At 37.0% G+C, this 12,285-nt stretch overlaps 2 protein-coding genes across 3 annotated transcripts; both read right to left on the bottom strand.

Annotated features, from left to right (window-relative positions):
• Window positions 1-8: 8 nt before the first annotated feature.
• On the bottom strand, window positions 9-3,597 carry LOC132959464 (OX-2 membrane glycoprotein-like). Of its 2 annotated transcripts, none has more exons than XM_061032486.1 (6): window positions 3,483-3,597; window positions 2,490-2,828; window positions 1,125-1,460; window positions 954-1,044; window positions 814-873; window positions 9-671 (listed from the first exon to the last, which is right to left on the bottom strand). In XM_061032486.1, exons 1-6 carry the CDS (start codon window positions 3,535-3,537, stop codon window positions 554-556), a joined length of 999 nt encoding a protein of 332 aa, XP_060888469.1. In that variant the 5' UTR covers window positions 3,538-3,597; the 3' UTR covers window positions 9-553. The 2 variants fall into 2 exon arrangements, with proteins under 2 accessions (XP_060888469.1, XP_060888470.1); XM_061032487.1 differs by having other exon boundaries at window positions 591-671; window positions 814-860.
• A 493-nt stretch (window positions 3,598-4,090) lies between these two features.
• On the bottom strand, window positions 4,091-12,095 carry LOC132959882 (uncharacterized). The gene is made up of 11 exons (XM_061033130.1): window positions 11,968-12,095; window positions 11,415-11,504; window positions 10,653-10,904; window positions 10,174-10,509; window positions 9,330-9,426; window positions 9,162-9,235; window positions 6,573-6,911; window positions 5,207-5,542; window positions 5,036-5,126; window positions 4,896-4,955; window positions 4,091-4,753 (listed from the first exon to the last, which is right to left on the bottom strand). Exons 1-11 carry the CDS (start codon window positions 12,005-12,007, stop codon window positions 4,636-4,638), a joined length of 1,833 nt encoding a protein of 610 aa, XP_060889113.1. The 5' UTR covers window positions 12,008-12,095; the 3' UTR covers window positions 4,091-4,635.
• Window positions 12,096-12,285: the final 190 nt, after the last annotated feature.

The following is a 12,285-nucleotide window of genomic DNA, read 5'->3' as shown; positions in this document are numbered from 1 at the left end:
AAAGAAAATAGATTTCAATTCCATTTATTTTTTGTACACAATGCGAGTCAAAACTGAACTCAAGGCTGAAAGACACAGGTGAAATCAGTATAATTTAATGAAGGAGACAAATAAATAAGTAGAATATAGGCCTAATAAACAATAAATGACTAGACCCTATATTCAGCTCAGAGATTAAAACACTACAATTCTGTAATTGCACAGCCATGATTAGTTTGCAAACGAATGCGATATATTATAATTATTATTATATTATTCAAGTTACCTTAAGAAGCACAATGTAATTACAGACAGACAGCAAATGTGCATTTGAGGTTTGAACTATAAATAACATGAGAACACACACATTGAACAAAGAAGTGCTGTTGTGCTAGAAAAGTGCTGAACATAAATAAGTTATACATTTAAACAGAGAAGGGTATCAAAATGTTTTTTTTAAAGACTTTTCTTATCGAAGCTTAAAAAATCAGAATTAAATAAAACACGGCTCTTCCATCAATTTGTGAATCACAGCTTTTCACGGTTATTCAAAAAACTGAGTTCATCTGATCAATCACTCAAACAGTCTCCTGGATGAAACTGGTGTTGGATTTGTGTTTGTTCTCTCTTCACTCTTCACAGGAGTTGATCGAAGTCGGACCTGTACGTTCTCCTGTGGAGACTCTTGGGTCCTTGAGAAAGAAAACAAAACATATAAACTAATCTCTCAATGGAAGTCATACTTTAGTATTTGTTTTTTTGCGTGTAGGAAGATATGGAGGAAGGCAGGACGTACAAAATGTAACAGATTTAAGAGAACTAATGGTTTCTTACTTCTGAGGGTCTTCATCTGTAGTTCCTGGTATCTCATTCATATGGACCTCGTGTGACAGACTGAAGGATTTAAGAACAGTTAGAGGAGGACAAACATTTATAGATTTTAAAACTTACACATAAGTATTGATTAGAAGTACCTGTTCTGATGTTTGTGTCTACGCCAGAGGAAGATGACTGCAGTGATGATAACACAGGTTGTTAAAGCTGATATAATGATTAAAGTTCTACCTTTGAGGGGAAAAAGAGGAGAAAATGTTTAAAATGATGCAGACAAACTTTAAAGAATCTACATCTGATCATTTACTTACTACGACTGCTGCTATTAGCTCCTGACTTTTCATCAGGGAGCGACTTTTTGACCTCAGGGATCATCTTAAACACCTCTTTGTGAACGCCATAGGAGCCCCCCACTGTGCACCCGACCTGTGTGCTGTTGTCATGACGACGAGAGAGCACAGCTGTCTTAGTGACGGTGACTGTACTGTTGTTGTTCCTGACTGAGACAGAAGTGTTGTGGAAGTTCAAGTCTTGGTGAGGGAGTGTTATTGTCACAGTGGGGGCGGGCCGACCCGTAGCCGAGCAGGAAACAACGACCTCTTCAGAAGAGTTTGATTCTCTGACATGTAGGACGGGTTCATGCAGCTCTGTGAAGAAAATTAAACATTATCAAAGTGCCTCTCGTCCAATCAGATTACAGCGTTTGAACTAACTGTCCTACAATTTGAAGAGTCGCATGAATGAAGTTACAGGAGATACTTTAAGTGTTTCAAACTTTATCATTTATCAAAATTAGGAGAACAATGCTAAAGCTTGCAGTTGGGTTGCATTGCAATGCATCCTGGGACATGTAGGCAAATTTGGCAAGCAGGAGAACAAGAGCTGTCTTAGTCCAAATAAGACACATGGAGGATTCTTTTATGGAGGACTAAAAGTGCCAAAATGAAATATATAAATATGAAATTAATTAAATCATTAACTGTGTCATCAATTATTTAATATTGGAAATAAATCAACAAATATATAAATAAATATATAATTATTTAATTAATTAAATGCATGTGTTATTAAATATTTATTTAAATGTGTCATTAATTATAAAAAAATGGTAACATATAAATAAATAAATCTCCTCTGTGATTGCTGCCATGTTTGTTTGTTTGTTTGTTTGGCGGGAAACCGCCTAGTCTGGCAACCCTGCAGACCAAAGCAATGGTTTGTGACTCGATCAGCGTTAATCCCGCCCACTGAGTTTGATGGGAGAGGATGACAGATAAAATTATTTCATGATGCACTGCTGGAGCAGGAAACATGAAATAATTAAATAAATAGTGGAATAAATAGATGTGTTTTTACATAGAATGAATTAATATTTTAAATAATTATTTAAACATTTATTTAATTATTTATGTATTTCATAAATTATTTATTATATATTACCATTTTTAAATAATTAATGACACATTTAAATAATTATTTAATAACACATGCATTTAATTAATTAAATAATTATATATTTATTTATATATTTGTTGATTTATTTCCAATATTAAATAATTGATGACACATTTAATGATTTAATTAATTATACATTTATATATTTCATTTTGGCACTTTTAGTCCTCCATAGCACAACATTTCCTCTACAATAATTATGGAAAAGTTGCATATTTTACCATAGACGTTCAGGCGGATTGTAGCAATGAGAGCTCCATCAGGGTAGGTGTTAAACATGCAGCGATAGCAGCCTTCATCCTGCTCCGTCACATCCCTGATCACGATGGAGCTGTTCTGCAGTCCAGCATCTCGAAACTCCACCTTACCACTAAAGTAAGGGTCCACTCTTTGACCGAAGTGCAGGTTGTCAGTGGCGACGGTCCTCTCTCCATCAGGTAGAATCTTCTGCCAGGTGACTTGATGAACTTCTTTGGTTTGAATCAGCAGACAGTTTAAGCAGGCCTGCTCTCCCACTGCTGCGGCCACAGTCGTCTGTGTTTGAATCACAGAGTTTAGACCTGCAGGAGAGGACAAGTGTATGTTTCTTTATTATTGGGCCCATTGAATGTGTTGCTTTAAAACAGGTTAAAATGTACTGCACTGTGTATTATTATAGGGAGGTGTTTCTATTTGAACACCAACCCTTCACTTTTGTAAATAAAAACATTAGTATAATTAAGACACCTGAGTCATATTCAACAATAGCTAAATAAAATATTAAATAATATTTTTTAATCTTTGCATTAGGGAACATGTGCTGAACTGTGCTGCACTTAATTACGTCTCTTCTAAAAATATATTAAAAGAGGTAAAAGCAGGAAATACTGATATGCTACAATAATGGTTATGATGCAAATATTCGTTTATTTACATGCTTATAGAATATTTATGGATGCAATGGGTTAACGTGGTCCCAGATGACCCCAGGGCAGCATCTGAATGCATTCCCTCTTTGTATATCTTTTCTTTTTTCAATGCATGATTTGATATAAAACTTCAATTTAACTATCAACTTCTGCAACTTCTGCACTCTTCCAAAATATTTATGCACCAAAGCCGTAAACATGAGTACACAGTAACAACTGTAACTGTTCTTTGTGAGTAAAGTGAGTCTAAATAACTTGGACATGTGCAAAATGTGACACAAATATTACCGAACACGTTTTTCTTACCTTTGTGAAATACTGCAGACACGAAGAGGAAATGTAAGAGCGCGCTGTTTGCCATCTTTCACCACATAATGCCTCACACATGCCGCCAAAATGTAAACTGCTAAAACCGTCGCTGTACCTGGGTGACGTCATCGTTCAGGTACGTTGGTAGCCATGGGTGGCACACAGACCGGGGGTGGCATATGTACAGATTATCTTCAAACATGAAGCAACCAATGCGTACAGTAGCTTAATGTAATTAAAACATACTTATAACTAAATAACTTTATTTTGTTAAATAATGACCAGCTAGCAGTTTAAAATGAATCTTATACAACACGTGTCCCCCCCCCCCCCCCCCTCCCCTCTATGCCAACTCAATGGTACATCCATAACAATAAGGAAGTAGAGTTTTCCGCATTCCTGAAAATCTAAAGTCTGGCTGTTCAACATGTAAAACACATTTCACTTTAAGAACAAAACCAAACCAACATAAGTAGAAAAGAAAACAGAAAAGAACAATCAGAGGATCTCATCTGGAATCAAAATATCCTTCAAATTGTTGCATTCAGCACGTAGTTATTATCACTTATTCTAATTATGTTTATGGTATGTGGAAAAAAAGAAAATAGATTTCAATTCCATTTATTTTTTGTACACAATGCGAGTCAAAACTGAACTCAAGGCTGAAAGACACAGGTGAAATCAGTATAATTTAATGAAGGAGACAAATAAATAAGTAGAATATAGGCCTAATAAACAATAAATGACTAGACCCTATATTCAGCTCAGAGATTAAAACACTACAATTCTGTAATTGCACAGCCATGATTAGTTTGCAAACGAATGTGATATATTATAATTATTATTATATTATTCAAGTTACCTTAAGAAGCACAATGTAATTACAGACAGACAGCAAATGTGCATTTGAGGTTTGAACTATAAATAACATGAGAACACACACATTGAACAAAGAAGTGCTGTTGTGCTAGAAAAGTGCTGAACATAAATAAGTTATACATTTAAACAGAGAAGGGTATCAAAATGTTTTTTTTAAAGACTTTTCTTATCGAAGCTTAAAAAATCAGAATTAAATAAAACACGGCTCTTCCATCAATTTGTGAATCACAGCTTTTCACGGTTATTCAAAAAACTGAGTTCATCTGATCAATCACTCAAACAGTCTCCTGGATGAAACTGGTGTTGGATTTGTGTTTGTTCTCTCTTCACTATTCACAGGAGTTGATCGAAGTCGGACCTGTACGTTCTCCTGTGGAGACTCTTGGGTCCTTGAGAAAGAAAACAAAACATTTAAACTAATCTCTCAATGGAAGTCATACTTTAGTATTTGTTTTTTTGCGTGTAGGAAGATATGGAGGAAGGCAGGACGTACAAAATGTAACAGATTTAAGAGAACTAATGGTTTCTTACTTCTGAGGGTCTTCATCTGTAGTTCCTGGTATCTCATTCATATGGACCTCGTGTGACAGACTGAAGGATTTAAGAACAGTTAGAGGAGGACAAACATTTATAGATTTTAAAACTTACACATAAGTATTGATTAGAAGTACCTGTTCTGATGTTTGTGTCTACGCCAGAGGAAGATGACTGCAGTGATGATAACACAGGTTGTTAAAGCTGATATAATGATTAAAGTTCTACCTTTGAGGGGAAAAAGAGGAGAAAATGTTTAAAATGATGCAGACAAACTTTAAAGAATCTACATCTGATCATTTACTTACTACGACTGCTGCTATTAGCTCCTGACTTTTCATCAGGGAGCGACTTTTTGACCTCAGGGATCATCTTAAACACCTCTTTGTGAACGCCATAGGAGCCCCCCACTGTGCACCCGACCTGTGTGCTGTTGTCATGACGACGAGAGAGCACAGCTGTCTTAGTGACGGTGACTGTACTGTTGTTGTTCCTGACTGAGACAGAAGTGTTGTGGAAGTTCAAGTCTTGGTGAGGGAGCGTTATTGTCACAGTGGGGGCGGGCCGACCCGTAGCCGAGCAGGAAACAACGACCTCTTCAGAAGAGTTTGATTCTCTGACTTGTAGGACGGGTTCATGCAGCTCTGTGAAGAAAATTAAACATTATCAAAGTGCCTCTCGTCCAATCAGATTACAGCGTTTGAACTAACTGTCCTACAATTTGAAGAGTCGCATGAATGAAGTTACAGGAGATACTTTAAGTGTTTCAAACTTTATCATTTATCAAAATTAGGAGAACAATGCTAAAGCTTGCAGTTGGGTTGCATTGCAATGCATCCTGGGACATGTAGGCAAATTTGGCAAGCAGGAGAACAAGAGCTGTCTTAGTCCAAATAAGACACATGGAGGATTCTTTTATGGAGGACTAAAAGTGCCAAAATGAAATATATAAATATGAAATTAATTAAATCATTAACTGTGTCATCAATTATTTAATATTGGAAATAAATCAACAAATATATAAATAAATATATAATTATTTAATTAATTAAATGCATGTGTTATTAAATATTTATTTAAATGTGTCATTAATTATAAAAAAATGGTAACATATAAATAAATAAATCTCCTCTGTGATTGCTGCCATGTTTGTTTGTTTGTTTGTTTGGCGGGAAACCGCCTAGTCTGGCAACCCTGCAGACCAAAGCAATGGTTTGTGACTCGATCAGCGTTAATCCCGCCCACTGAGTTTGATGGGAGAGGATGACAGATAAAATTATTTCATGATGCACTGCTGGAGCAGGAAACATGAAATAATTAAATAAATAGTGGAATAAATAGATGTGTTTTTACATAGAATGAATTAATATTTTAAATAATTATTTAAACATTTATTTAATTATTTATGTATTTCATAAATTATTTATTATATATTACCATTTTTAAATAATTAATGACACATTTAAATAATTATTTAATAACACATGCATTTAATTAATTAAATAATTATATATTTATTTATATATTTGTTGATTTATTTCCAATATTAAATAATTGATGACACATTTAATGATTTAATTAATTATACATTTATATATTTCATTTTGGCACTTTTAGTCCTCCATAGGACAACATTTCCTCTACAATAATTATGGAAAAAGTTGCATATTTTACCATAGACGTTCAGGCGGATTGTAGCAATGAGAGCTCCATCAGGGTAGGTGTTAAACATGCAGCGATAGCAGCCTTCATCCTGCTCCGTCACATCCCTGATCACGATGGAGCTGTTCTGCAGTCCAGCATCTCGAAACTCCACCTTACCACTAAAGTAAGGGTCCACTCTTTGACCGAAGTGCAGGTTGTCAGTGGCGACGGTCCTCTCTCCATCAGGTAGAATCTTCTGCCAGGTGACTTGATGAACTTCTTTGGTTTGAATCAGCAGACAGTTTAAGCAGGCCTGCTCTCCCACTGCTGCGGCCACAGTCGTCTGTGTTTGAATCACAGAGTTTAGACCTGCAGGAGAGGACAAGTGTATGTTTCTTTATTATTGGGCCCATTGAATGTGTTGCTTTAAAACAGGTTAAAATGTACTGCACTGTGTATTATTATAGGGAGGTGTTTCTATTTGAACACCAACCCTTCACTTTTGTAAATAAAAACATTAGTATAATTAAGACACCTGAGTCATATTCAACAATAGCTAAATAAAATATTAAATAATATTTTTTAATCTTTGCATTAGGGAACATGTGATGAACTGGGCTGCACTTAATTACGTTTCTTCTAAAAATATATTAAAAGAGGTAAAAGCAGGAAATACTGATATGCTACAATAATGGTTATGATGCAAATATTCGTTTATTTACATGCTTATAGAATATTTATGGATGCAATGGGTTAACGTGGTCCCAGATGACCCCAGGGCAGCATCTGAATGCATTCCCTCTTTGTATATCTTTTCTTTTTTCAATGCATGATTTGATATAAAACTTCAATTTAACTATCAACTTCTGCAACTTCTGCACTCTTCCAAAATATTTATGCACCAAAGCCGTAAACATGAGTACACAGTAACAACTGTAACTGTTCTTTGTGAGTAAGGTGAGTCTAAATAACTTGGACATGTGCAAAATGTGACACAAATATTACCGAACACGTTTTTCTTACCTTTGTGAAATACTGCAGACACGAAGAGGAAATGTAAGAGCGCGCTGTTTGCCATCTTTCACCACATAATGCCTCACACATGCCGCCAAAATGTAAACTGCTAAAACCGTCGCTGTACCTGGGTGACGTCATCGTTCAGGTACGTTGGTTGCCATGGGTGGCACACAGACCGGGGGTGGCATATGTACAGATTATCTTCAAACATGAAGCAACCAATGCGTACAGTAGCTTAATGCAATTAAAACATACTTATAACTAAATAACTTTATTTTGTTAAATAATGACCAGCTAGCAGTTTAAAATGAATCTTATACAACACGTGTCCCCCCCCCCCCCCCCCCCCCCCTCCCCTCTATGCCAACTCAATGGTACATCCATAACAATAAGGAAGTAGAGTTTTCCGCCTTCATTTGAAAACCTGAAGTCCGGCTGTTCATTTATGAACATGTAAAACACATTTCACTTTAAGAACAAAACCAAACCAACATAAGTAGAAAAGAACAATCAGAGGATCTCATCTGGAATCAAAATATCCTTCAAATTGTTGCATTCAGCACGTAGTTATTATCACTTATTCTAATTATGTTTATGGTATGTGGAAAAAAAGAAAATAGATTTCAATTCCATTTATTTTTTGTACACAATGCGAGTCAAAACTGAACTCAAGGCTGAAAGACACAGGTGAAATCAGTATAATTTAATGAAGGAGACAAATAAATAAGTAGAATATAGGCCTAATAAACAATAAATGACTAGACCCTATATTCAGCTCAGAGATTAAAACACTACAATTCTGTAATTGCACAGCCATGATTAGTTTGCAAACGAATGCGATATATTATAATTATTATTATATTATTCAAGTTACCTTAAGAAGCACAATGTAATTACAGACAGACAGCAAATGTGCATTTGAGGTTTGAACTATAAATAACATGAGAACACACACATTGAACAAAGAAGTGCTGTTGTGCTAGAAAAGTGCTGAACATAAATAAGTTATACATTTAAACATTAATATACAATCTAATGAATTAGATTATAATGTAAATCACATTACACACTTATAAATCAATAGATTGATTTAAAAGTGCCTATTTCCAGTGCAAAAACACAAAAAGAGATTGAAATGTTTATAGTTGAGGAACAGTATTCGGCTCATTTTCCTAATTTCTTGGTCGCTGTTGTTCCCCATAAAGCACACTAGATGGCAGTATAGCCTCACTGTGTGACATTGCCGCCTCCCACAGGACGTTTCATGATTTACATCCACATTTTTTTACTGTCTGCATAAGCAGCTTAAAGCCAAGTTTCACTATTGCACACCGCTGCAGTCACTTGAACCCTGGACAAGGCTAAAGTCAACTGCTCAAAACTCAAACTTAAAAAAAAATAAATAGACAGACACAATCAGGGAGAGAGAGAGAGAGAGAGAGAGAGAGAGAGAGAGAGAGAGAGAGAGAGTAAAGTGCTACAGAGTATTGCAGGTTGTTCTTAAAGCACTCCATTGGAAAATAAATATCATATAGAAGTCTAATAACTTAGTTATCTGCTAACAGGTTACATGTAATAAATACATACTTTAAAGGTTCTTTCAAGGCCCCGGTGACAGGACAGGATTATGACATGTTACTGAAAGAACATTTCCATTCCTTTTGTTTCTCTTTAACCTGCGCAAGAAAGAAAGTTCATGTTTATTATACAGCGGGCAGAACATTGCACACACGGCAGATACGACTTCTTACATAACGTTTAATATCTCACCTCTGTCTCTTCAGTGCGAGAGCAACAACGATGAAGATGATAAACAATGTCGAACTGATGACGAGGGCGATCCCTGATTTAGACAGCCGTTTCACGACTAAGAGAAAAAAAAAAGAAAAAAAAAAGCACCGAGTTAGAGCTCAGGAAAAACGTAAGGCAAAGAGGAAAGAGGAAGGTGGGAACATTTCCGATGAACACACGCAGTTAAAATCATGGCATGACCTGGAGACATCCTGTCTGCGTCACTACCTGAGGTTTCTTGTTAAAATGAAACCTAAGTGAAAGTGAAACTACTCTTATCTTACAAGCCAGCTGACTGATTATACACCCTGTTGTGACGTCAGGCTGACCAGAATTCTTCATGAGCAACACTTCCCGCACACTCCTTTGACTAGTCACTGGATATCGGGGACTTTCCTGGTGTCCTGGTTGTGAACAGTGACAGTCAAGCGTCATTGATGCAGGATGTCACTTCAATGAGGTTTCATTTCTGTGGAGTTTGGTCAACTAGAAAGTGGAACCCAATGATAATTTAACGTCACATTCTATTAAAGAGGTCATATTACAGCCCTTTTCAAACAGTCTCCTGTGGTCTAAATGAAACATGTGTTCTGTATAAATATTGTCAGAATCTATGATGATTGCAGTTCCTGGCTCAGCAACATTAGCTGTTCCCATTATGAACTTGTTTTGATGACTTGAAGAGGTTGTGGTTAATAATTGGCTTTGCAGCCGTTCCGGTCCGTGAGGATAATTATTTAATATACTTTATTCATCAAACAAAGCCCCCCCCCCCCCCCCCCACGCTCCACCCACATGACGTCTTCACAGAGCGAGTGCCTACCTTTCTCCCCATCCTTCTCGTCACCGCCAAAAGAAAAAGGGAACCTCTTCACCCGTTGTCCCGTCACACCTTCGTTCAGCACACAGTCCACATACCCGTTCCAGTCTGAAGGGACCTGCAGAGTGATGTTGCTGCTGCTCGTAAACGTCCGGTCCTTGCTTGCGGTGACAGCAGTCTCTGGTTTGTCTAAGCGTGTTGCGTCGGAAGGGAAGGCCCACTGGATGGTTGGAGCTGGTTTACCTGTTGCAGAGCAGCCAACCACAATCTCCACTTCCTCTTCAAACTCTTCTTGTTCCCTGCTGGGAGTAAGATCTTTTGTTTCCTCCTCTGAAATTCCTTTGAAGAGAAGGGGAAACTTGGCTGAAGGAAATGTTTGAGCTATTTTAAGAGGTTGACAGAAGGTGAAAAAGTCAAAAGCTTTGGCAAAAACCATCCAAAACTTTAACTACAATTTCAGAATTCTAATAGCTACCATTTACCTTGCACTGTAGGACATATCTGCTTCCTTTGAGACCCCTCAGGATAGACGTTGAAGGAGCAAATGTAACAGGCTTCATCTTCCCACGTTACATTCTTCACAGTGATGGACGTTGAGCTCAGAGACGCCTCTGTGAAGACTATTTTCCCAACGTAAGGCTGATTTACTTGCTCTCCAAAGCGTTTGCTGAAAGTGACCAAATTCTCAATGGAGTTATCTCTGAAAAGTCTCTGCCACGTGACCTGCAGCACACCTGTTGGGAAAAAAGGTCATCTTCCAGTCAGTGTTTACAGTGAATGACATGAAATGTGATGTATAACAGTCATCCTATGGAAGCCCATGTCTGCCAGAGGATTAATGAGACAAAAAGTCATCGGGGTTCATCCAAAGTCTGTGCTCTACATGGTCGTAGTCTCAGTGACGTCACCCATTGGTTTCTGAAGACGCGTTATGAAGCCAAACAATGGCCGACAACATATTGGAAATGCTGACTTCAACTAACTTCCGGCTACATTATTAAGCTAAAGTGAAGTTTAGTGCATCCGCCTGTCAGTCAAATCAGCCACACCCCTAATTATGCATAACTCGGACCGACATTTTTTTTGACATGTACAGAAAAGGTTTCCACTTTGGTTTGTCTCATCTTAATGAGATTTTATCCAAACAGAGTTTTCATCACACTTTTTATTTTGTTGGCAGTAATGGGCTTCCCTACCATCCTTACCTTTAATGTACATTTTTAAGGACAAAGTTTTTCTCTTACCTGCTGGGTTTTCTATTTTACAGCTGTAGTATGCATCCTTCCCATAGTCAGCTGTTTCGTTTCCATGACTGGTGACCTGTGACATTGAGGCTTAAAATAAAGAAACAGAGTGAGTACACCCACACAGCTGTTTTTAATTACCCTGGCTGATTAGACCAAACAGGGTGGAGCTACGGTGACAATTTATTATGTAATAAATTTAAGTCCTCCTTCCCAAACAGCTTATCCAAAATAAATGTAATGGAGCCGTCAGTCAAACAAACATATTGATCTAATTATGGTCTCAATCACTAACACCTGTGTGTGTGTATATAGAGACTTCAACACCTTTAGTTACTTTTGCTTACAAAGCAAACGAGGCAGTAAATAAAGAGCCAAAGTACATAGCACATATTGAGGTCTAAGAACTTTACTCCAGTCAAATCTTTAAGGTTCAAGGTTAAAAAAAAGGATAACAAATCAAATCAATAATTTGATACATGACAATATGCCAGGCTGGTCTCTGTAATAATCACAGCAGAGGAGGTCTTCCCTTTATTTAAATGTCCCTTACCTTCAAACAGCAACCCGGTAAGTATCAGGAGGAGCAACATTTTGCTCTGAAGCTGAAGAGACGACACACTTTCAGTTTTGCTTCTTGGAAACCTTTAAATAACAGCTGTGTGTAGGGGGAGGAGACTAAGCTAAAGAGTTTATTCTTTTTGTTTTCTTTTTCACGAGGCTGACCACAGCATGAATACATGTGAGTGATTGATACGATGCACAATTAATTCAATTTAAAAAATCAATAGACAGACTCCTTACATAAGGGGGCGGGGCTTAATGTTATTACATTACATACACATATGAGCATGGACAATACCTGCCTATA

Source organism: Labrus mixtus, chromosome 24 (genome assembly GCF_963584025.1).
Source record: "Labrus mixtus chromosome 24, fLabMix1.1, whole genome shotgun sequence".
In the NCBI taxonomy this organism is placed as follows: Eukaryota; Metazoa; Chordata; class Actinopteri; order Labriformes; family Labridae; genus Labrus; species Labrus mixtus.
This window is presented reverse-complemented; position numbering and strand designations above follow the sequence as displayed.